The sequence below is a fragment of the Lepisma saccharinum genome, chromosome 24, assembly GCF_977018435.1.
Source record: "Lepisma saccharinum chromosome 24, izLepSacc3.1, whole genome shotgun sequence".
In the NCBI taxonomy this organism is placed as follows: domain Eukaryota; kingdom Metazoa; phylum Arthropoda; class Insecta; order Zygentoma; family Lepismatidae; genus Lepisma; species Lepisma saccharinum.
In genome coordinates this window covers 45,792,888-45,818,470 of record NC_139252.1, presented here as the reverse complement: position 1 = coordinate 45,818,470, position 25,583 = coordinate 45,792,888, and the positions used below count along the sequence as shown (strand labels likewise).

At 37.8% G+C, this 25,583-nt stretch overlaps 1 protein-coding gene across 6 annotated transcripts in view; it reads left to right on the top strand.

The window, feature by feature from the left end:
- Nucleotides 1–25,583, top strand: part of LOC145978250 (DNA excision repair protein ERCC-6-like) — a 64,594-nt gene that overhangs the window by 28,669 nt on the left and 10,342 nt on the right. For all 6 annotated transcript variants that reach the window (XM_083110740.1, XM_083110741.1, XM_083110738.1 and 3 more), the window contains exons 8-19: nt 619–753; nt 4,013–4,196; nt 5,841–5,993; nt 7,299–7,426; nt 7,737–7,894; nt 8,285–8,482; nt 8,946–9,062; nt 9,245–9,421; nt 11,459–11,596; nt 12,314–12,424; nt 14,264–15,116; nt 17,068–17,266. In XM_083110740.1, coding sequence (XP_082966866.1) covers nt 619–753; nt 4,013–4,196; nt 5,841–5,993; nt 7,299–7,426; nt 7,737–7,894; nt 8,285–8,482; nt 8,946–9,062; nt 9,245–9,421; nt 11,459–11,596; nt 12,314–12,424; nt 14,264–15,116; nt 17,068–17,266 — 2,551 coding nt within the window. The remainder of the gene's footprint in view (nt 1–618; nt 754–4,012; nt 4,197–5,840; nt 5,994–7,298; nt 7,427–7,736; nt 7,895–8,284; nt 8,483–8,945; nt 9,063–9,244; nt 9,422–11,458; nt 11,597–12,313; nt 12,425–14,263; nt 15,117–17,067; nt 17,267–25,583) is intronic.

Sequence of the window (25,583 nt, the reverse complement as noted above, 5' to 3'; positions counted from 1 at the left end):
GAAGGTGAAAAATCGTGGGAACATCCATTTACACGTGGTTTTATGTAGCTTTCGGAATTTTGTATTTCATTCATAAGCCGCATTATAGTTTTCTTTTGGATAAAATGTTGAAAAATGTGTGTGTCATACTTGCATAAATATGGTATATTTTGTTTCCTTTTAAACTTAAAACACAAGAATTTTCGTGGTATTTTTCATTGTTTAAGCACAAAATGTATTGAAATTCGCAAAAGGGCCACAATTTGCATTTTATGTCAAATTCACGTTATTTTGGGATTTTGAATGGGTGACCAATGTGTTCAGAACATGTCACTGTGCATTCATAAACACTTTTTTGCAGCAATTAACATTTTTCGGTGTTATTGCATTTGCTAAAAATCGAAGTCTCTAATTATTATTGACGCTTCCCTGTAATAGACCCGAGGGTGAATCTCGCTGATATCACTCTGTTGAATATGATTACATCATCTCATTATGCAAGCATGAAGGGGTTACATTTTCTACCTTTGCTCCATAAGATAGTGTGTGTGTTTTGAAAATGTTCACATTAGGTGGACTTTTGTAAAATAATATTGTCCAAGGAAAATTAGAAGTTTATTTTTATATTTTTTTGTTTAGAAGAAGTAAAGCCAAGAAATGTAAAACCCAGAAAGCAGAGATCATCGAAAGTGCTCAACAGTGATGAGTGGTCGACTGATGACTCCGATTGGGACTACTCAGATGAGGAGTCAAGAGTCAAGAGGAGAAAGAAGAGTGAGTATTGTTTGTTTTGTTTCTTTGCACCTATCCAGACTTTGTCATCTTCATCAAGTTCAACAGTTGATGGTGGCATGGGACTTCTCATCACAGACGATCTTGACAAAGATGTTACAGAAAACTTGCTACATGTAGATTTCATTGCTTGCCTGCCAATTTCCACAGTGTTATACACACATAAGAATATTCATGCAAATTAGTACATTTGTGTTAATAGACTACTTGTGTTTGAGGTATCAATAAATAGAATACTTCTTACTTTCGTCAGCTTTCATTGTAGCACTACTTAAAATCTTGTTAAGAAGTGCTTGTTTGAACACTGTATAAATAAATTTAACTTTGGAAATTCAATTGCAATTCACACACCACGCTATACTGCAGAGAAAGTCACTGAATTATAAATCAACCTGTCCCAAGATTACAAATACTGAAGTGACAAGAATATACAATAGTGTTGTAACATCTTGTGCATCATAAAATATTACTGTTACAGCAAAAGGGCAACTTAACACTGTGTTTACGAGGGTCACTCTGAAAGGTTTGATAATCGACAACAATAAGCCAACGCAACATGCTGCTGGTGTTTCTATATTTAGATTAACATTTCAATAGCAAACTCTGAAAGTTTCAACTTGCTCCAACAATGGGCTGAGTCAGCATGATAGTTTACACAGCATCAGTTGAGGTTACGTTTCGAGCAAGGATGGATCTGAATGAGAGCATTTCCGTGATATGATTTTTTATGACTTCAAAGTTGGTTTAGGCAAGAGTGGGTGTAGTGAAAGATTGCACCCTGCATTTGGGGATCTTTGCCCTTCACAAGCCACCATCTATCTATGGTTTGCAGAATTTGAGAGTGGAAGGGACTCCCTTGAAGATGAAGATTGTTCAGGGTGGACTGCAACAACCACAACAGATGAAAATGTGGCGAAATTTGAACAAATGTTGAGAGAAGGTCAACGATGTACATATGTGCAGATTCAGACAAGGCTAAATATTGGATTGGCAGCAGTTTGACAGATCCTGGATGAAAAACTTCATGTCAGGAAGATTTGCAGTTGCTGGATCCCCCACAACCTAACAAATTAGCAGACAGGAGTGGATTAGTGCCAGGAAATGTTGGGCAAATTCAATGGAGGAAGATCAAAAAACATTTTTAACATCGTAACAGGTGACGAAAGCTGGATATACCAATATGATCCTGAAACGAAGCGGCAGTCATCAGTCTGGGTCTTCCCTGGGGAGGATCCTCCAACAAAAATGAAGAGATCAAGAAGTGTTGGCAAAAAGATGATCTGTTCTTTTTTCTCTGCTAGTGGGCATGGGCACAATGTGACAGTTCCACTTGAAGAACAAAAAACGGTCACTGCCAGATGGTACACGACAAAATGTCTCCCCAAAGTGTTCGATGCGTTGAGGAAGAACCGTCCAAAGACAGGCCTGCGCGGAATCTTGCTGCATCATGACAATTCCTCTGCTCACACCGCAAGGGAGACAACAGATTTTCTGAACGAATCACTAGTCAAAACATTACACCATCCCCCTTACAGCCCAGATCTGGCCCCATGTGATTTTTTTTGATTTTTCCTAAAATGAAAGAAAACATTCGTGGTTGTCGATTTGACTCACCTGAAGCAGTGGTGGCTGCATATGAACAGTCTTTGTAGCATGACGCATGGCGTTCAGCATTCAAAAAGTGGTTTGAACGGATGACACGTTGTATAGAGTGTGGTGGAGAGTACTTTGAGAAGATGTAATGGAAAGAATATTTGTTTTTTTCATTTTAAGGCTTCCATTCTCAAAACTTTCAGAGTGACCCTCGTAGTATTTCACAATGAGTTCCCATCCCTGTCTGGAAGTGAATGTCACAAGAAGACTATTTACCCTAATAGGAAGCACCATGAGGCCAACCTCTCAGCATACATTGTAGGCATGCATGCCTCGTTGCATTCAAAGATCGAGTACTGGGCAGGAATGGAAGTTTGCAGTAACTGTCTTAGGATTTTGAATTTCAGTTTCCTTGTATTAAATGCAGTGTAATGAAGCTATAAGTAATAAAATATTAGTGTAGACTGGTGCTCATAGTATGCTTTATCACTGACTACACTACAAATTACAAAATATCAGCCATCTTGGACATGATAGTGCTATTTGTGATTATAAGCAAAATGTATTTACTAGGGCTGATCCGATACCACTTTGAACCAACGCCGATACTTGAAAATTATAATAATTGAAGGGCTCTGGTGTAAAACATGGTAAGTGACATTTTGGTCGTTTTTGAGTTACAAAGTAAAATGTGCTATGTACAATTTTCGAGTGAAATTGCCATGTCATACAATTTGCATTGGACTCAGTGAAGCCTTCTGAAATTGGTACACACAACACGAAAACAATTTATGTACAGTATAGCTTCTAATAACCTTTTTTCTTAATGAACTCAAAAATTACCAAAATGTCATTTACCATGTTTTGCACCCGAGTCCTTCAATTAAAAGTTGTTCAAAATATAGATTAATATGTGTGCAAGTATTGCACTCTAAATATATGCATCAATTTCCTACAATTTTTCCTTTAAAATATTTGGGAATTGCATCACAATATTAAATTACTTGTCATATAATTAATTTTTTCCACATACAACTGGTGCAAAAGAAAAAGGAAACTTCGATTTTTGCATAATTTTGAGAATAATTAGATACCACTGGTATCGGCAGGTACTGATACATTGGCGTCGGTATCAGCTTAGCCCTAGTATTTATCAGCACAAGACATATGACATCTTGTGTCAAATGTATGTTCATACTTTATTTTATTTATAATAGGGTGGGACCGATTAATCAGTACTCTATCGGTATTGACCGATATAGGCATATCGGTAAAATTACAAATTATTTTACCGATCCGATATATATCGATTATTATCTGATAATTTAATGCAAAATTTTGCCATTTTGTTGTAATTTTTATGGATAATCTCCATGCCCTAATTTCTAAAAAAGTAAATGTCTAAATATGCAATTTCTTTTGCACTGCAGTCACCTTGAAACACACATTTATTAAGGAGGTCAATGAACCTTTCAGGTTCTTCAGAGACCATTTCTAATTTTATATCGGATTGTTAGAATATCGGTTATCGGTAAATTTTTTATCGGTATCGACCAAAATTTCATATTGGCCCATCCCTAATTTATAATAATTTCGTATTGATCCACAGTGTGATGTTCAGTGATTGTGACAGTAGTTGCTTTTGCAGGTAGAAAAGAGATTGATGATGGAAACATGGATGATTATTTAGAGAGGCTGAAAATCTGGGAAGATGAGCTGAAGCAGAAGAAGAATCAAGATAATGCTGGTGGTGATGATGATGATGATGGTGGATGTGAAGAATTTGATGAAGGTTACAGAATTCCACACAAAATTTGGAACAAGTTATTTAAGTGAGTACTTTAAAATATAATAGCATATTCTTTTTTAACATTGATTTATTGGTAAAATTACTGATAGTTGTACTGATTTGATATGTCTGTAAATAACGTGTAATTTAATGCAGAATTCTTCCATTTTGGTATTATTTTTATGAATATGCAGTTTGTTTTTCAAAGGTAAAACATATTGCAGTCACCTAGTTAGAAAAATTAAGGAAATAAATGAACCATTCAGGTCCTTAAAAGGACATTTTTTTAGGATTTAGGAGTATGCTGATTGATCAACTTTTGATCTCACTTCTGAAGTTCCCAAGTTCAAGTCATCATCACTCATCCTCGTCATTGCAATTAGTCAAAAGTGGCAGAAAGCAATGCACAATAACAAAAATACAAATAGAAATAAAAGTGCATGAAATGTACGTGTGATGAGCCATCTGGAAATAAATACGATGGATGGTTCGGATTAATTGGAACTTGATCAGTATTGGCTGATATAGGTATATCAGTCTATTGTTTTACCCGGTAAAATTATTCATAATTTTATGAGTTCAAAGGCATAATTCAGTAATATGGTTTGTGAAATATATATACAAATCCAAATGACTATTTTTTTTTCAAATCAGTATTTATTGTAGTAATAATTAATCAGTTGAATGAGCCTTTGAGGTTTTTCAGAGAACATTTGCAATCTTCTATGAGATCCAACGAGTAATGGAAAATTTTATATCAGTACATTGTGATTTGTAAGTCTGTTAAACATGTTATAAATTCACCACAGATAAACTATGCAATGGATAGTGGCAATTCTGATGCCAATAGAATGACAAACTATCCAAGGTTTTGTAGTAAATCGCAAGAGTGCATAGTTACCATGGTTTGCCGCTAGGAGACAAGTGAACGTGAGAAGGCATTTTGTGTGTTGGAATATGCAACAACCTTGTCTGCTGTGACTTCTTCCTCTGACCATTCGTGAAAGGTGTTTGTGCCTCCACTCCCTGCTAATCTTCAGGAACTTTGCAACCATATTACTGTGGCTGTGGCACTGATCGACCGTGATATGCTAACATGCATGTGGAACAAAATACCATATATGTTAGATATCTGTCACATCTGTAAAGGTGGACACACAGAGCATTTCTGAAGTGTCTACAAGAAACTTAGATGAAATTATAGAGTTTGTCGTTATATCAGCATCAGAATTACTACTATCAGTTGTATCGTTTGTCTAGTAAATTTCTAAAATGTTCACAGACTTATGAATCATCCTGTACTTTGTTTGTGTCATCAAAAATTTCATGTCCATCCATTCCTAAATAGAAACATATCCAATTCTTACTGCAGCAATCACAAACATTCTGTGCTTCATATGGAAGACATGTGCCCAGTGTTTTTTCAGTAGCTCAGTACATATTTGGACACCAAATATTTTTGTGGGTGTTTGGTGAGGAAATGCATTTTACATGAACCCATGCACTATGCAGACTTTGTTCACAATCATTTTACTTCGTCTTATACTTCCCCTGCACATTTTTGCTTATAGAACACATTTTAATTACTTGCATACTGTGTCTCGTGTGCATCTTTTATTGTATACATTACTGTGAACTTTAAGATTTAAATTTTAAAAAAAAACCTGTTGTACTTGTTTATTTGCAGCTACCAGAAGGTTGGGGTCCGGTGGATGTGGGAGCTGTGTGAGAAACGATGTGGAGGGATTTTGGGTGATGAAATGGGGCTTGGGAAGACGATTCAAGTGATCGCCTTTTTAGCTGGCCTTAGCTACAGTCGGTCACTTCTGAGGCATAGTTCGTGAGTACCTTTGGTTTGATATCTTGAGTGTGTATTCATGAAATTATAATACTTGAAATTGCATCCAAATTCATCAGGTTTCGACGTCCGTGATTAGCACAGCACCCTACGATGCCAGGGGGCCTGGGTGTGAATCCTGGCGTGGGTGTTCTTTTTGAGTGTTCCTTCATCATATCAGCCTCCCCGATGGTGAAGGGGAGATTTGATTCCTGGTGGAGGCACAGTGGTTCGGATCGCACTTTAAATTGTAGGTCCAGTCCCAATTAGCCTATATGTGCATAAGTTGACTTAAAACAATTACTCAACTAACCTTCATCATATCATCTTTGCGATTAGCTAAACATGGCAGAAAAGCAAAGTACAATAAACCAAATCAGATATTCATCAAGAGGAGTGCCTAAATTTAATTAAATGTAAAACAGAAAGACGTCTCTAGAAGCTGAATCATTTTGTTTTTAGCAATGTCTGTGGTTAGTTAATTTGCATAGCCTCCTAGTCACTAGCAACCAGAAAAGACTTGGAAGTTCAGCATGGAATGGTGTTCAGACCATTTTTATGGTGACAATGAAAAACAATAACTCATAATGGAACTGCTCTGCACTGTAGTCATTCTTTTCCTGGGGGGGAAGCATAACATCTTTTCCTGAGATTTCGGCGTGTGTATGGGACCAGTGGCCACCACCATTGTGAGGAAATTTGGGAGCTATGAATGAGTAGCGTAACCCTGTCATACAAAACCTACAGCAATAATTGGGGGTTCGTTGTCCTGACGACATGACACCCTGTAACTTCTTGGATGATTACCCACCTTTGCTGAGGCATGTGGGAGTGATGTCGGCTTTTGGAAGTTAAGCCTTGGCCCTAAAAGGCTGTTGCACCATGGGTGGTTGTTCTTACTATTATCATAAAAATGTGTGATGATGTAACATTTGGAAACATTGTAAATATTGAACAGTTAATGACAAATATTACAAATGTCAGTCAATCGTTATTTTCATTACTCATATATATGCACTATAAGGAGTAAAATGTAGTGACACTGCTTCTTTCAAGTTTGTTTTAATTTTTGTCTGCTTCATAGAATGAGTAATATAACGATTGTGATGAACGGGTTGATTTTGGACTTTTGAGCAAGAAATCCAAATTCAAACTGTTCATCATTTTTCAATTAAAATTTCTCCATTTTCCATCATATGCTAATACAGAAGATATAACAAACTAGTATACATATTAGAAATAGAAAGTACAAATAGGCAAGAAATTCTTCAGATGGATGCTTAAAATATTTGCATTCTGTTTCTGTAGGTTCAGAGGATTGGGTCCATGCATAATTGTTTGTCCTACAACTCTCATGCACCAGTGGACAAAGGAATTCCATCAGTGGTGGCCTCCGTTCAGAGTTGCTATACTTCATGAGTCAGGCTCTCATGTTGGTGAGTTCTATTTTTACCTTCTACTTGGAATGAAGAACAATTGAATTTCAAGGAAAAATTCACTTCTTTTGTTATTCCTGAAGACAAATGCAAATTTTCAACGAATTCTAACCATTGAGTGAATAGCAATGAGGTCTGGAAATAATGAATAAAATATTTAATTTTTTTTTTGGGGGGGGGGGGTATTTCGGCTATTTTACACCAGTATTTCCTAAACCAAAAATCTGAGAAGTGGGTTACATTTGCAACTTTTTCTGTATGATTTGACATGGAATGACACTGGAGTGAGTAATGTGCTTCTTTTTTTCAGGAACTAGGGATTCACTCATCAGAAATATCAACAGAAACAATGGTATTCTGATTTCATCGTACGTTGGAGTTGTTCAGCATCAGGAGACATTGTTGAAACACGATTGGCACTACATTATACTGGACGAAGGCCACAAGATCAGAAATCCAGATGCCCAGGTAGTGTAAACCGAATCGAGCCTTTGTCTATGTATTCAACATTTTATGATCAATACAGAAGTGAAAAGCATAACATAAGTATAGGTCATAGACTGAACACATAAAGTAATTGGCGCTTATGAAAATATCATTAAAAATTAGAGATGAAATTAGAAATTGAAAAGTGAAATATGAAATTTTGCCAATACTGATAAACTACCAACATAAAATTTATCGATACTAACAACCAATATAATGTTGTAATGTAAAGTTGTAAGTTTTCCGTGGTCTGTGGCCAAGTGACTGCAACAGGATTTGCCTTTGAAAAAGGGGCTACATATTTTTTTACTGTACTATACCAGGATATATGAATTATATGTTTATGTGATTTTTTTCTGCATTGTCTACAAGGTGACGTTGGCTGTAAAGCAGTTCCGGAGCCCGTATCGTCTGATTCTGTCTGGTTCCCCAATGCAGAACAACCTGAAGGAACTGTGGTCTCTGTTCGACTTCATCTTTCCGGGAAAGCTTGGAACGCTTCCTGTGTTCCTGGCTGAATTTGCTGTACCCATCACTCAGGGTGGCTATGCCAATGCTTCTGAGGTGCAGGTGAGCTTCCCACTGTTTATTTTGAGAATGTATCTGAGATTTTCTTTAACACTTAGCAGACTTGCCCGAAAATATCTTGTTTTACCATATAGACTGTAGTTTTTTCTGTTTTTCATAGAAAATGTGTTTTTAAGTTTGTTGTTATTTACCAAACTTTTTCTGAAATCTAAAAGATGTCCTCTTTCTACAGATTTATAATGTGTTACATCCTCTGACATGAAAATCCAGAATTCCTCCGAAATCCGGATTTTCAATTTTCCAGAATCAAGATTGCAGATATTTTTGGCCATTGCTAGTTCAAAGTAGAATAATTGAAGTATTATTTGTGGTAACATTTAGAAGCACACTTGTCCAGTTTGGCACACTTATTTGGGGCTAAAGAATAGACATATTTATTTGAACAGGGGGGAGGAAGTGTTAAAAGAAACTGCACTTTTGTTTCACATATTGTATTTCTTTGCAGGTTGCCACAGCATTTCGATGTGCAACTATTCTCAAAGATACCATTAGCCCGTACCTGTTGCGCAGAATGAAAGACGATGTGAAGGTTCACGTCAAGCTTCCAAGCAAAAGTGAACAGGTGAGTATTGCCTGTAGAGGCAGTAGGGACTGTAATTTCGGAAATGATATCTTATATTGCAACTGTTGAAAAGTGAAGATAAATTTCCTAACCAGTCTGCAAATTATCTACAACTGTTTGTAATTTTTAGTATGGAATGCACAATTGTACAAGAAAGCTGCAATGAATATTGTTTCTTCCAGGTGTTATTTTGCCGCTTGACTGATGAGCAGCGGATGTATTACCAGGGTTACTTGGATTCAGGTGAAGTCAAAAATATTCTGGACGGCAGAGTGATGGTGTTCGTTGGTCTCATCCACCTCCGCAAAATATGCAATCACCCTGATCTTTACTCTGGGGGACCAAAGTTACTTAAAGGGGTAAGTAGTATTTCTTTTACTGATCTTTCACTACGAGGTGCATTCAGAAAGTAAGTTCCAAAAGTTCCCCTAAGATGGCACAAGTGGTCAGAGCGGGATGCGCTTGCGCAGGAGTGGACGAGAAACACGTAGCCATAAGCTGGCGCGAGCGCAGTTGTGTAAAGTCAATGGTGATGGAACTGTGTTACGGGAAACATGACTGCGTGCATACAGTCTCCTGCCGAGTGCGAGGTACGCACGGTAATCAGGTTTTTCCACGCTAAGAAGCTGTCGGCAGCAGATATCCACCGGTAGTTGTGTGAAGTGTATAGACAGAATGTCATGAGTGCAGGAATGGTCCGAAGATGGTGCAGAAAATTCACAGCAGGCCGCAGCAATGTGTACGGCGAATACCGTAGTGGCCGACCGTCCAGGGTGACACCTGAATTGGTGGAAAGTGTGCAGCAGGCAATGCCGCAGAACCAGCGGTTCACACTGTCCGAACTGTCATGTCAATTTCTGCAGATCTTCCGTTCCCTGCTGTATGAGATTGTCACCCAGCGACTGCAGTTTTGCAAGTTGTATGTGCGATGGTTCCAGTCCTTGGCGGCAGAATTCTTTGACATGGGCATACAAAAACTGGTGCCACGTTACGACAAATGCCTCAACAAGGATGGTGCATATGTTGAAAAGTAGGTTATGTATCACTAACTCCACAGTAATAAAATCATTGTCTTCTGATGTTCGTCTTTCATTTTACAGTCCATCGGAACTTACTTTCTGGATGCGCCTCATATGATTGTCACTTTTTCATAGATATGGATTGATATGAAATTGTAAATGTTCCATGAATACGTAAATGGTTCCTTAATCAGGTTACTGTAATGGGCTTTGTCTTGGAGGAAAAACAGAAATTGCAAATGCTGAGTTTACCATTATATTCTTAAAAATACTAACAACATGGCACAATTTTGCACACCGATATACATATGTGACTGATACATATAGAGTACCAAGATATCTGTTATATTCCTACTTTTTATTGCTTACAGAACACTTAGGAACTAAAATTTTATATTCCTTATTTTTTTTATTTACAGTGGAGCCTTTATTTTATGTTTTTTAGGCGACCTAGCTGAAAAAACTGAAAATGCAGAAAAAATATAAAATCTAGGAATTTTTTTACAAACATTTTGCTATGTTGGGACCATCACAATTGAATGTATAATGTGCAAAAACGTAAAATTGGGGTTCTACTGCATTTACTGGTTATTTGTTTGTTCATTTTATTTTCTGGATCTACACTTACATTGATTCTCGATTTTTGCCTTTTGTCTTCTAACTTCTACATCAGTACTTGATGGTTGACTACGTTGAGTGATCAACACCACATTCCTGGGTTTGAATCCCATTCTGGACATGCTTGTTCTTTGTGAGTGTGCCTTCATCACTTTCATCACTCATACTCGACCTCCTCGATGGTGCAGTGATAGCGTCATCGCCTTGTAATCAAGGGGTCCCGGGTTCGATTCCCGATGGAGGCACATAGTGGTTCGGATCCCACTTTAAACTGTAGATCCAGTCCCGATTAGCCTTACTGTGCATAAAGTGGACTTAAAACAACAAATCAATCCAAATCATCACTCATACTCATTTTCGTGGTAGCCAAAAGTGGCAGAAAATGAAGTAAAATAACTGAAACCAATCAACATGCCCAATATTAGTGAAAGCTCAGTAAAAATGTTGCCAAAACCAAAATATACGATTATTTTCTACTCTAAAAACAACCTTACACCCCTTCAGGTAGAAAAATGTGGATGAACCTTTATTCCAGGTTAAAGTCCCTGCTTGGGCATTTGTTTGTGAGCTTTCCTCCAATTTCATCTAATCTTCATTCTTCCTCGTAACTCAGATTAGCCTAAAGAGGCAGAAAAGTGAAACGAAATAAGAGAAATCCAATCCCAAATTTGTCAGTTCTATTTTTGTCTGGTCATTATCAGAATGAATGAAAAACAGAACTGAAACATTTTGAAGTAACTTCTGTTCCTCTTCCTTTAGGATGATGAGGAGGCGTTGCCAGAGGAGGAACGCTATGGACACTGGAAGAAAGCTGGAAAGATGATTGTTGTGGATGCTCTGCTGAGGATTTGGCAGAAGCAGGGACACAGGGTCTTGCTCTTCACGCAGAGCAAACAGGTAAACACGAGTGTTACAAAAGAAGAAGAAGAAAATGTTTCTCATGTGTTAGTTGAAGATATATCACATGTTCGTCATGCTGAATCATTGATAAAAAGATTGCGTTGCTGAAAGAATGTGAATCATTATAATCATTCACATTCTTCTGTCTTTTTATCAACATCCAAAGTTAATATTATTACAAATTATGTACCAAACAAATATGACAATAAGGGATATAAGGGGTGATAATTCCATGTAGGACACCCAATTGTCAACCTCACTTCCACATAGTACACCCTGGACTGCATTTTTGCAGGCTAACGAGGCTCTGGCCTCTCTGTTTTGTCCTGTTTGTGCTGAGTCACCCTTTACAGACTCAGCTTTTAACCTAAGTCAGAATGTTTTAATATTTTAGTTAAAGACATTGCAGTTAATTTAAATAAGGCGGGGCTGGACCCCATATAGCCTGACGGGTGCAAAATAGCCTTAAGTTCTGACGCACCCAAAAATTCAAATTCAAATATGAAAGTGCGGGACAGTAGCAATTATAGTTCTACATATTGCATTTATTTTGGTAGAAATTCAATTAATTAATAGTTAAAAGGGAGGGAGACTGGTTAACAGGAACCTAATGTCCTCATTTGGCAATCTTGCCTCTTTAAGTGTGACAAAATTTGTACTGACAGCATGAAACCAGTTTCAGCAGATTTGTGAAATGAGCGTTTGATGTTGCAGATGATGTGTATCCTAGAGCTGTTCATCCAGAAGCAAGGCTACACCTACATGAAGCTGGATGGAGGGACAGCGATTAGTGCAAGGCAGCCACTCATCAATAAGTTCAATCAGGTAACTAGAATTTAATGTGGGTAAGAAATTGTAATTAGCCTTTTAATATATATATAAACACAGGAATAGGATGAGAAAAAGTGTCAGAAGGGCGGATAAACACAAATTATGAAGGAGACAGTGAACACTTACCAAACAAAAAGAAATAAGTTGATATTTTGCAGTATTTACCGCATTGTACTTACTACATGTAAGTATCACAGTGTTACGTAGTGCAGGGACACGGAATACTGACGGTAGAGTCTGTACAGTGTTGCCAGAGACAGTTAATAGTCAACAAATGTACTTTCACCAGTGTTTGCTGCATGGTGTGTGGTTTCAGGGAGAAGGGGAAAGGGTTATTGGTTGGCTAGGTTGAGTCTGGGGGGTATAGTAGCGTGCATGCCTGATATATAGGCCCTTTCCCCATCGCCTGCAGAAAGATGTGGGGGGGGGGGGGTAAAGGTGGATGATGGCCACACGGAAACAGTTGTTAAAGGTGGTATTATGACTGTTGGTATGGATGGCAACTGTGAAATCGGAGTTTTGGGTGGAGGAATTATGGTTATTGTTGATCGTAAAGTTCAAGGGGTGGAGGTTTCGTCCATATATATATATATATTAACTCTTTATGATGGTAGTGTTTGAACATATCACATACATGGGGTGGAAAGATTAATGGCAACACACTGCTAAGGGAAGGTTAATTTGTTCTGAGTTGGCAGTACTGATTATTGCAGCATGTTTAGTTGGTGCATCAGTAACGAAGACTGACACTTTATTTGGTGTAGCAAAGTGAATCATGTCGAAGGTTATGGCAGCATACATAAATCGTGGGAACAAAACTTCAGCGAAGAGGAATAGTGAATAGAATAGGTGATGGATGGCCCAGCATTACAAAGAACCGTAGAACTTCAGCAGTAAAAGTTTGTAACATTGTCATCTTGTAATCAAGAAGTTCCAGGTTCGATTTCCGGTGAAGACATGTAGTGGTTTGGATCACACTTTAAATTATAAATCCTGTCTTTGATTAGCCTATCTCTGCACAAAGTGAACTTAAAACATACTTTGTGAAACTGAATGGTTGAAGTGCAGGTGGAAAAAGAACTGCATATTAGCGGAATTACTTTTAAAAAGCAGGCCATATGAATTATAATTTTAAATTACTGAAAAATACTAAAAGGAATGGAGAAATTTGCACCTTGTTACAGGTTATTTATGAATTGATGTTAATAGTTTTATTGCTAAACTGGTACTCCAATGCTGATGATGAGTATCAAGTATGCATGTCCGTTCCCTGCTCGAAATATTATAAAACAATTATAGTTGAAACTTGAAAAATGGAAGCTCAAATCCAGGTGGTAAATTCATCACATGTGCAAAACTATATTCCTTCCTCTTTGTAACATAAATTATGCTGTTACCAAATGCTCTATTGTATCTTTCTTTTTATTTCTCGTCAGTTTATTCCTGTGGTAGAGTGGTTAGTGTGTTATTCTATTAAGCCAGGAATCCTAGTTAAGGCATGGATGGGTCATTGTATTTGTTGCTGCATCTAATTCATGAATTGAGCATTCGTGCTCATTGCTGCGATTAGCTTAGAGAAGAAGAAAAGTGAAGCATAAGTACAAATACTAGTTGTATGAATTGAACAACTTCCGTAGGTAGCTGGAGCATTTGAAGCAGTACTTCGACAGGAGGATCAAAAATTTAAATGTTATAGAAGTTGTCATTCATCACTGATTTTCCCATGAACGCAAAATTTTTCACACTGAATTCATGTCATTATTAGCCTGTCCCATCCTTGCGTTCCCTTAGTGTTACAATTGACAGTAAGTGTAAGACATGTTTTTGTTACAGGATCCTAGTTACTTCATCTTCTTGTTGACAACCCGTGTTGGTGGCCTTGGTGTGAACCTGACGGGTGCCAACAGAGTGATAATCTATGACCCAGATTGGAATCCAGCAACAGACACGCAAGCAAGGGAACGAGCATGGAGGATCGGACAGCAGAACCAAGTTACCGTCTACCGTTTAGTCACTGCTGGTACAATCGAGGAGAAGATATACCATCGCCAGATCTTCAAGCAGTTCCTCACGAATAAAGTTCTGAAGGATCCAAAACAGAGGCGCTTCTTCAAGTCGAATGATCTCCTTGAACTTTTCACGTTGAAGGAGGGAGAAAAGACCGGTACGGAAACATCTGCAATTTTTGCTGGCACAGGATTGGAAGTCAAGGTGAACGTTAAAAGACTGAAAGACGAAAGCAGGAAGTTTTCAGAAGTGAAGAACAAGAATGAAAAAACAAAAGAAAGAACTGGATTTTCTGATGAGAAGATCAGACTGATGAAGGAGTTGGCACAGAAACTTAGCAAGCAGATTACAGAGAAAAATGCCACAGGGGCCACGAATAATGATAAAAGTAGCTCTGATTCAAACAAACAAACTTCGATTGAAATGGAGAAGGAGGAAGGTGAATGCGACGAAGAGGAAGATGTGAGAGATAAGGAGAAGAGTAGTAAAGACAAGTTTATTAAGAAGAAATCGAAAAAGAAGAAAAGGCGTAAGAAAACTAAAGATGGCATGTTTGAAGGGCAGAACGTGTCTCACCTTGTTGGTCAGGATGTCTTCAAGGACAAAAACTCTGATGAAGAAGCAGAAAGAAATGCCAAGCAGGACGAGTATGTCTTGAAAAAGCTTTTTGCAAAATCAGGTAATTATGCAGCTGAACATTTTTCTGGCTTTACATTTTGAGTTTTCAGTTTTTAAGTTCACTTTAGGCACAGATAGGCTGGACCTACAGTTGAACCGAACCACTGTGTACCTTCGCTGTGTATCGAACCTGAGAACCCTTGATTAGCTTTACATTTTACCATGATACACTTACATATCTCTCCTGACAAAACAATGTAACAGGTTAATTTGTGTGGCTTATACAAATGTTGATACCCCTTATTAATTCTTGACAATAAAGAAAAGTAAAGTGCTCCCCTGTGCATAGCACCACGCCATGAAGGCGTATAGGGGGTGTGGGGGTAACGCCCCACACTTTCTTGATCCGGTCGTGAGTGGGGGTGATGTGATCAGCATCACGCCCCTGACTGCCTTTACCCCCCAGGGTTTCCCCCAGGTACCCATGTTATTCGACGCTGGGTGGGTGCCGGGGCCGCTTCCATCGTTAGAAAAGTTCCCGGATTTGAACCGGCCGGGGATCGACTTTTGTTCTGTCACCATGTAATCAGTGGATCCATACCTAGCCACCGTGCATTGCTTTGAATTTCACTTTAAACTGTAGGCCCAGTCGCAATTAGCCTATCTGAGCATAAAGTATAGTTAAAACAAAGTTTTGCCTGTCAAATAGCTGGGCTATTTCAGCAAGTCAATACAGTGGAATCTCGATTTTACATTTTGCTGCATTATACATTCAGTCTTGATGGTCTCAACATCAAACAAAATGTTACAAAAGTTTCCTTTTACATTTTCCTGCATTTTAAGTTTTTTTTCAGCATGGTGCGCTGAAAAACATAAAATTATGTTTCACTGTATAACTCTGAATGTGAGAACTAGGGATGATCCGATACCACTTTGAACCAATACTGATACATTTTTTTAGAACTTGTTTAATATTAGTGAATGAGTATTCCATTCGAATTATAAGCATCAGCTTAACAGAGTTTTGCTTTAGAATATTCAAGATTACGCCAGAAATGTAAAATACCTATTATGAATCACAAAATAACAGTTTTTCACACAATATTGGTGAAAAATAAATAGAAACTTTGAATTTTGCATGACTTCCAGGATAATAAGACCCCATGAAAGTGTGCATGGCATTTATGCAGACCCTGTGAAAGACAAAATGCTGGAAAAGTATTGGTTTATGTTTTATTTAAGAGGACCATTGTGCAAGAACTTAAAATTGTGGACAATGTAAAATCCAGGAACATAAAATTGGGGGAGTGGGATGTTCTGTTGTAAAATCCAACCGTTAATTTTTCGATAGTGATACATCAGCATTGGTATTTGCTCAGCCCTACTGAGAACATTATATATTTGCAGATAAAATATAAGTATTTTTATTTATTGTACCATAATTTATTATCATCATACTTCACAATCAATTTAATAAAACCATAGAATAACTAAATTACAGAAATACATTTTTGCAGATGGTTTTCAGATGTTTGTTTTGCTGACTTTATGTTGAGCCATATACTGCACATGTGCCTGTGTACATTTGTATATTCATTCCATGCTGAATTATCTAGTTAGTTCCCCAGGATGTATTCGTGCACTGGTTTTCTATGTATGGCTTTTTGAATTCATAATTGGGGAGAAATTCAAATTCTGGTCACAGTCTGGTCAAATTCAGCCACATTACCGTTACCGGACAATCGCAATGGCATGCTTACAGTAATGGAATGAGATCCTTTCCTTCGCACCACATCTTTCCACTGACATGTATCCCCTTTTTTATTTAAGCATCATTTCTTGCATCTCCTTTCACGATATAACACACCTTCTTATTGATAATTATCCGAACATGACATCACTACCTAATAAAGACCACCAATATGTATTTGACCTGTACATAGATGCAATTGGTTGATTCTTCTGCTCAACGATTAAGGACTTTAAATGCAACGCACATGATTTCTCCCCAGGGTTGCAGACTGCCCTACAGCACGATGCTATAATGGACGAAGGGGAACCTGATTACATGATAGTGGAGTGCGAGGCAACACGCGTGGCAGAGCAGGCGGTGAAGGCCCTCAAGGAGTCTCGGAGGAATTGCTTCCAAGCGCAGAGCGGAGTTCCCACGTGGACGGGCCAGAGTGGCTTCATGAAGGCAAATCCATTAAGGTGAGTGTTTCCGAATTACCTTAATCATAAGCTATTTATTAAACATAGAGCCAATATTTCACGCACACTTTCTATTGGTAATAAAACAATTTCTGCAGGGACTTTATGCATTGTCCACACATCATCCAATGGAAAAAACTGCTCGCTAGGCCTAGTCCTGGTGGGAACAGGGGTGCTGTTGTGGCTTGGAATTTAGTTTCTTAGCCACTGTACCGGAACTTGTTTCTTTGAGAAATAATTTGTCAGTCTATAGTGTTTACCCAGTACTAAATTTAATTTTCAAAATCTTGTAAGGTGTATATTTTTAATTTCAAAACTGGAAGCTATTGTGATAATTTTTTCAGTGTGTGAACGAACAATAATAAACATAACCTGTAGTGCAACAGCCCATGAGGGGCAGGAACTCACCCCCTCCTGCCGTGATGGGAGATTTATTTATTTATTTATACATACTCCCCACAACAGTTCTATTGCTCCACCCCCTCCTGCCGAGATGGGAGATTTATTTATTTATTTATACATACTCCCCACAACAGTTCTATTGCTCCACTTTATTCATATACATAAACATGAACATATACAAACACATAAACTAATTACATATACACAAATAATTAAATGATATCAATGCCTATTTTCAGTTATATGATACATACAAAAATTATATTTAGCATTAATAAAATATAAAATTACAAATTTTTAGACCAAAACTAATTACAAATAAATTGTTTAACCCATTAGTGCCCAAAGTTGATTTTTTGTTCAGATTTTAATATAATTTAGTAATTTGTGTTTGTTTGTATATAAATCGACCCAACAACTGATATTTGATCCCCAGTTGCCAATCATTGTCTATATATAAGGCGTCCCTTTAAAGGGACGCTGGGCACTCACCTTAGATAACTGACATGTTTTTCAAGAAAGTCTGTATTTCTTTTTCCATCAATTTATTGATTCTTTCCTAGACTTGGAATATCACAATAATTGTTTTACATAAAACATAGACTGCTGTTTCTACTCTATACATGTATAAAAACTTTTCATAAAATATATTTGAACAGAATATCATATCAACATACGTATTTTTGTTACACTTGAAAGCAGGTTCACAATGTAGAAAAAAGTTAAAACTTTTTGTACTGCATTCACATACATAAATTATATATAAGAAATTATTTTAAGAGTACTCTCGGCATTTTTCCAATAACATTTTTTCAAAAACAAAACATATTCAGTATTTCTCATTGCTCTTTGCTACTCACAATAGATATAGGCTAATGACACTCTCATCATTCTTATATAATGACATCAAGTTTTACTTCATTTCACAGATTATTGTGATTTCTTTGGGTTTTTTTTATAACTTGTGATGATACTTCTTGAAGCATTCAGCATGGAGTCCAATATCACATTTTCACATTTATAATAAGATTTCTTCCCACACAGTTGACATCTTCTTTGAGTTGCACCTTTGACGATCCAGTCGTTCAGTCCATCAAAGCGAACACTTTGTTGAGGTGTTGCAGATCTCCTGCCTTGTCCAGAGGGACAACCATACTGTTTCAGTAAAGTAATGGCCAGCTCTCGGCGGAACTGGAACAAACTTTCATTTGATCCAGTTACTTTCTTCTTTAGATACCAGCCGTTAACCACAGCTACATAAAAAAAATACATGAAAATTAGCCACCACCACTTCCTTTGACGGAGTCTTCTTCTGTAAGCTTCAACTTACTGATCCATTTGATCAACACCTCGCATGCAATTATTGTAGAGTTTGAAAGGGTTGGGGCGAGATATTTGAATGCCCTTATTTTCAGTACGTGACCACATTGACACTGTGCCTTCCTCTAGCTTTCCAAAGTTATCAGCTATATTAGCAACATTATTGTCCAACCATCAGACAATAACCACCCATCCACTGGACATGAATTCATAGCTTCCTCTGGTCTTTTCCTTGAAATCAGGAGGCTTTGTCAATGGACAACCTGCAGTCCGATTGTCACGTATTGTTCCCATGGCTTGGTATCTTTCCTCTTGAAGATGTGCCAGTAGGTGGTACAAAGTGAAATAATTATCGAAGTATAATATATGTCCATTATAACCTGGTACTGAAGCTTGGTCCACCAACCCTAAGAAAACATCACCTACCAATCCAAATTCCAGAGATGCATCTTCAGATTTCCTCATGTAAACATCAATTGCATACATGTAACCATCTGACAAACACAAAGCCCAATTCTTGTATCCGGATTTTATTGGCTTTCCTCGTATAAACTGCTTAGCATAATAACGATCATAATATGGCATCATACTTTTGTCAATAGAAATATTATTATCCAGGGTATTGTTTCTCAGGAACCGTTCCTGTAACATGGTAAGGAACGGGCATAGCTTTTAGAGACGATCATTTGAATCTAGCGTGAAATTATCAGCCAAATGAAAATTCTTGATTATATCGTCAAATCTGTTTCTCCTCATAGATTTTGACAGAAGTTTTGGGACATCTTCCAGGGACCAGTACAAACAAACAATTTCATCGTTTGTTACAGACAGCTGTTCATTTCTTTGTGAGGAATACAAATTATTTTGTGAAATAATCAGGTCCATCATTTCACTGTCAAAAAGGAACTGGAAGTATTCAATAGAAGATTTTATATGACTTTCAGAAAAATTTGGTGTTGACAACTCTTGACACTTATTTCCGGTATTGGTCCCTTTTGAATTCGTCCATTTAGGGTGATGAAAAGTTTTCCTTTTTTTGCTCAGTCGGTAACGCGTCTGACTACCATGCTCAAAGTCCCGGGTTCGATCCCCGGCCGGTTCAAATCCGGGAACTTTTCTAACGTTGGAAGCCGCCCCGGCGCCCACCCAGCGTCGAATAACATGGGTACCTGGGGGAAACCCTGGGGGGGGGGGGGGGTAAAGGCGGTCAGGGGCGTGATGCTGATCACATCACCTCCACTCATGACCGGATCAAGAAAGTGTGGGGCGTTACCCCTACACCCCCTATACGCCTTCATGGCGTGCTGCTAAGCACAGGGGAGCACTTTACTTTTTTTTTATCATTTCTTACACTATTAGTATCACATTCCTCAGGTAGCATACTGTCACAGTATTCCTTACGAATCGGTCGAACTTCACATTTGGCAATAAGTGTTTGCACTCGTCATCCGAATCATCGGAATCTTTATCTGTCACTCCACCAGACTCTTCTAGGGGCTCCATGAAAATATCTAAACCGTCATCACTCTGTTCTTCTTCCTCCAGAATTTGCAGGATTTCTGCTACTGAGCTACAAAGTAAAGAAAAATATTGACAGAATTAGGTACATCTATTATGTAGATACGCGCATGCGCAAAACATATAGCTACTACTAAACGTTTTGTTAAGAAAGCCTCTTTAATTTATTGTTCTCTTTCTGTCATAATTTAAATCAGAATTGAATTTATGGCTATGTTTTGTCCTCTATTTCATTAATCTGCAAAAAGATAAAATAAAGGTTTTTTACTGTGTCAATGCCCAGCGTCCCTTTAAAGGGACACCTAAATTGTTGTTGTTGTTGTATTGACACTGTTAAAAACTTTTTCACTTTCATGATTTTAGTTAACAGATGATCCATTTTACTGTCATTAGACATAAAAAATATTTTTTAAAAATAATTAAAACCATTAAATATTCATAAATTCACTGGTCTACATATGAAAAAAAGATTTCTGCTGACTTAGATATTTTAACTGATTCTATATAATTTGAGGTCGCTGATTCCAAATATGTAGTCAGAAAATGTGTATCACGTCACAATTTTTCACAAATCACATTTGAAAATTTTCACAATATTATAATACTGGGCTAAACTCCAACAATTTTTCATATAGATATCTGCACATAATGAAATTTCTTTTTCTGCTGACTTACATATTATAACTGATTCTATATAATTTGAGGTCGCTGATTCCAAATATGTAGTCAGAAAAAGTGTATCACGTCACAATTTTTCACAAATCACATTTGAAAATTTTCACAATATTATAATACTGGGCTAAACTCCAACAATTTTCCATATAGATATCTGCACATAATGAAATTATAGGACTATACATAAGGTGGCGGAGCTGATAACAGGTATTAAGTTGCATTGTTTGACAAGTCACATTTCAAAATTTTCAGAAAATTATATCCGGCTACATTCCAACAGCACTTGCAAAGAGAATGCGACGTAGTCAGATGTTCAATCAGAGTATCACGTCACGTTGTTTAACAAACATACGTTTCTATTTTCTCAATAGGGAGTTCTTAATGAACAAAAAGTTTAGGTAATTCCGGCAAATTGATCAATTTGTTTCACGAGCACATACAGTCAGCACCTGATGCCTGTACTTATGCTAAACTTAACATACACCACAGAATAGCACAACATGCATACCTAACTTTTGAAACGTCACCAACAAATTTTCAACTAGAACCTCGTAGTTGTGCGCCCTGAAGTTTCCAAGAAAGTTTGTATTGACATCAGAAAATGCACAGCATACATCTTTCTTTGTGTGGTTAATTGTTTGTAAGAATTCTTCATCTTCCATTAGCATCCTTATCTGAGGACCATCAAAATACCTGCTTTTACTTTCTCATGCGTCAATGCAGGACATTTTGAGCAAATGTATTTAAAGCAAGCCCCATTCTTATCCAGAGCTTTTACATACTGCTTCATTAATTCCAACTTAATGTGCAGTGGAGCAAGTAACACTTCCTTAGGATCAACAAGCGGCTTGTTCTGGATGTTTTTCGCCCCGACTTCAAAGCTTTTCCTGGCAGGCCACAGTCTTCGTACCCGATGTTCGTTCCTTGCTCGACTGTCCCATAAATACAAAAAGCATGGATATTTCGTGAAACCTGCTTGTTGACCAAGTAACATTGAAATGACCTTGAGATCTTCACACACAAGCCAACTGTCATTTGCATACTTTTTTCTTTCGAAGCAGTTCTTTCATTGTTTCGTAGCTTTCCTTCAAATGTACGGAGTGGCCAACAGGAATGGATGCTAACTTATTGCCATTATGTATCAACACACACTTCAAACTCCTCTTGCTATCAATAAAAAGCCTCCATTCTTCTGCATTATACAGGGAGGTTATTTCAGTCGTTCACCGTCAGACCGTCGGCCGTCGAGCGCCTCCTTCATGCAACAGTTCCCGGCAAATTGACTTATAGGAAGTCCGTAACAGAAACCGCTTGCTTTGTAATGTTTCCACTTTTCACAATTACAGTTACAATTACAATTGAAATAAGCACGTACCTTGTCGCAAGGATGCTGGAAAAGGTGTCCTCCCAAATACAAATATTTCTGGCACCTTATTTCTGACATCTAATCCTAGATTAGACATCGCTACTTTATCCTCAGTTGTCGCGACAGCGCCGGCAGCTTATCGGGGGTCGGGGGAGTTGTCAGCCGCGAGAAGGCGCTTCATACTGAACAAACGCGACACCTGTCGCCAGTGATGCCAACCGTAGGGACATGTCCCTACGCATAGGGACTTTCACTATATTTCGCCCGCGTAGGGACAGATTTTACCAAATAAGGGAAAACGTAGGGACTTTTTTCAATCTTGGAAAACAACATTTTATTGTGCAAAGCTTACTCGCCAGTCAGTTGCACTTTCTTCGTGCTCGGTTTGGAATGACTGGATTAGTTTATCTGGATACTTTAGCGAGGAGGAGAAAAAAGAACTAACCAACAAATCTCCATCAGAATTTTGAAACATGTTATCGGTTACCAAGAACTTTCAAGGCAAGTTATTTTTTGAAAACATTTTCACTCTCGCGAAAATAGTGCTAACATTGCCACATTCTAACGCGGAAACGGAAAGAATATTTTCAATGTTAAGTGATACAAAAACAAATAAAAAGATAAATAAAATGGGACCAGAATTGTTTAAGACTGAAGGAAATACAGCATCACCAACCAACATCACTCTCTTGGCAGCAGCAGCATGTATGACTTCAAATAACATAATCAACAGTAAACGACTCAACGTTATTCATTAGGGGTGTGCGGGATCCCGAAAAGTCAGGACCGGGATCGGGAAAAAAAATTCCCGTCCCGATACCGACTTCGGGAAATGACTTCCCGACTTTTCGGGATCCCAAACAGTCGGGAAATAGCTGCCGAATGGTCACTTTAAGAAGTCGTTAATTTTCGACGTTTTCTGCATTGTAAGTTTCTGTAACTTATCGGAAATTGTAAGTTTTTATTCTAGAAATGCCAAAACAATCACTTTAAGTGAAAAGCAAATTTTTTCGTCCCGACCCAAAAAATTCTGTCCCGCACACTCTTATTATTCATTAAGGCAAGAATTTACAATACCGGACCATTCTGTAATTTCTATGCTACGTCTTATACTCACGAAATAATTAGTCGTGATGATTTATCTCAAGTTAACATGTTGGGGTGAGGTAAAAAAAATTGGGTCATTAACGTGTATAAGTTGTAAAATAAGCTTTTTCATTCTCGCAATGATTCTCAGTATACAAGTATGGTAGCCATATTTGTTGATATGAACAATTGACGACGTTCGCAATTAGTTACGATGTCTACAGCGTTGCCACACTGTTGATTTCATACTTGGAGAGCATGGATCGTGTAAGAATGGCGGAAGAGAACAGTAAAAATGTTGTTAATGTTGTACAGATTGTTAGGTGGAGTGTGCAGGAGGATGGCCGTGGGCTAATTAATAAACTTATGGATTTCGGTATATTGCCGAAAGAAGGTGCTTACATGTGACAGCGACAATCACGATGTAGAAGAACATGTGGAGTGTGGACTGATTTGATTACAGGTAAGTTTGGTAATAGTGCATCGATCGTAAAAGTTCAGAATACGAAAATGGCATCTTCGATGATGAACGTTTGCCGTTAAAGTGCTACGAAAATAAGATTTTTTTTATCGGTTCGTAATCACAATTAACCCAAAACTATTCACGTATAGCCCCACTGACCATTCTCGGTAAGTTTAGGTTAAGTTAGGTTAGGCAAGGCAAACATAGTTAAAAATTTGGGGTCGAAAAACCATGCACAGGTAGCCCCACAAACGTTTGACGAATAGCCCCACGAACCATTCAGGTAAGGTTAGGTTAGGATAGGATAGGCAAACATAGTTAAAATTTGGGGTCGTAGTAATATCAGGAATGTATATTTAGTTTTTAAGTATTGGAAACACAAAATCTTCCAGTAAACAATGAGCAATCGTGCCGATCGCGGACCACTCAATTTCACTTATTTTGCAATTTCTACACGTGACCCCCAAATTTTAACTTCAAATTCGTGATTAGGAGGCCTCAATTAGTGAGTATGCGAAATATTACAAAAATCAGGGAGGGGTCCTGTATTGTAAATTCGCTCCTTCATTAATTGTGGAAGCACCGAGCAGAAAGATTTGGTAAGTAAATGTGTATATTTTATCTTCTGTTTTGCATGCTCATGAGGTGGTTTTTTTTTAGTCGCTTTACTTGGCGTAGGGACATTTGGTCAGTTGTAGGGACATTGCCGAAAAATGGTTAGCAACACTGTCGGCTACCAGACGTAGTGAGTGTACCGTACCCTCATGCACACTTCTGTTTGCGTTTATCAGTACGCGTGTTTTTTATACTGTTTTATTCATTTATTCAGTGCTAGTGCTTTATTGTGTGTTAATTGTTATTCATTCATTAGTTATGCCGCTAAACAAATATAGTCTTGAACAAAGAGTTTTTATGTACGATAATTACGTGAAAACGAATTCTTGCAGAAAAGTGGTCAGGCAATTACGAGAGACAGGATCTCTTGAACCTAAGAAACGTGTTGTATTGCTGTTGAAACATCTCTTATAACACAGGAGGTTAGTGATCATCATTATTATTACTTTTAAATATCATTTTACGCTTTCGGTTTGCTTTATTTGCCGGGATGCTCTCTTCCATTTCTGTCAAACTGAGGATAAAATAGCGATGTCTAATCCAAGATTAGATGTCAGAAATAAGGTGCCAGGAATATTTGTATTTGGGAATACACCTTTTCCAGCATCCTTGCGACAAGGTACGTGCTTATTTCAATTGTAATTGTAACTGTAATTGTGAAAAGTGGAAACATTACAAAGCAAGCGGTTTCTGTTACGGACTTCCTGTAAGTCAATTTGCCGGGAACTGTTGCATGAAGGAGGCGCTCGACGGCCGACGGTCTGACGGTGAACGACTGAAATAACCTCCCTGTACGTACATCCCATAGCTTCAATTAGTCCCTTCACATCTGTACAATACACATATTCTTCGTCCCTTTGAAAATATCTTAA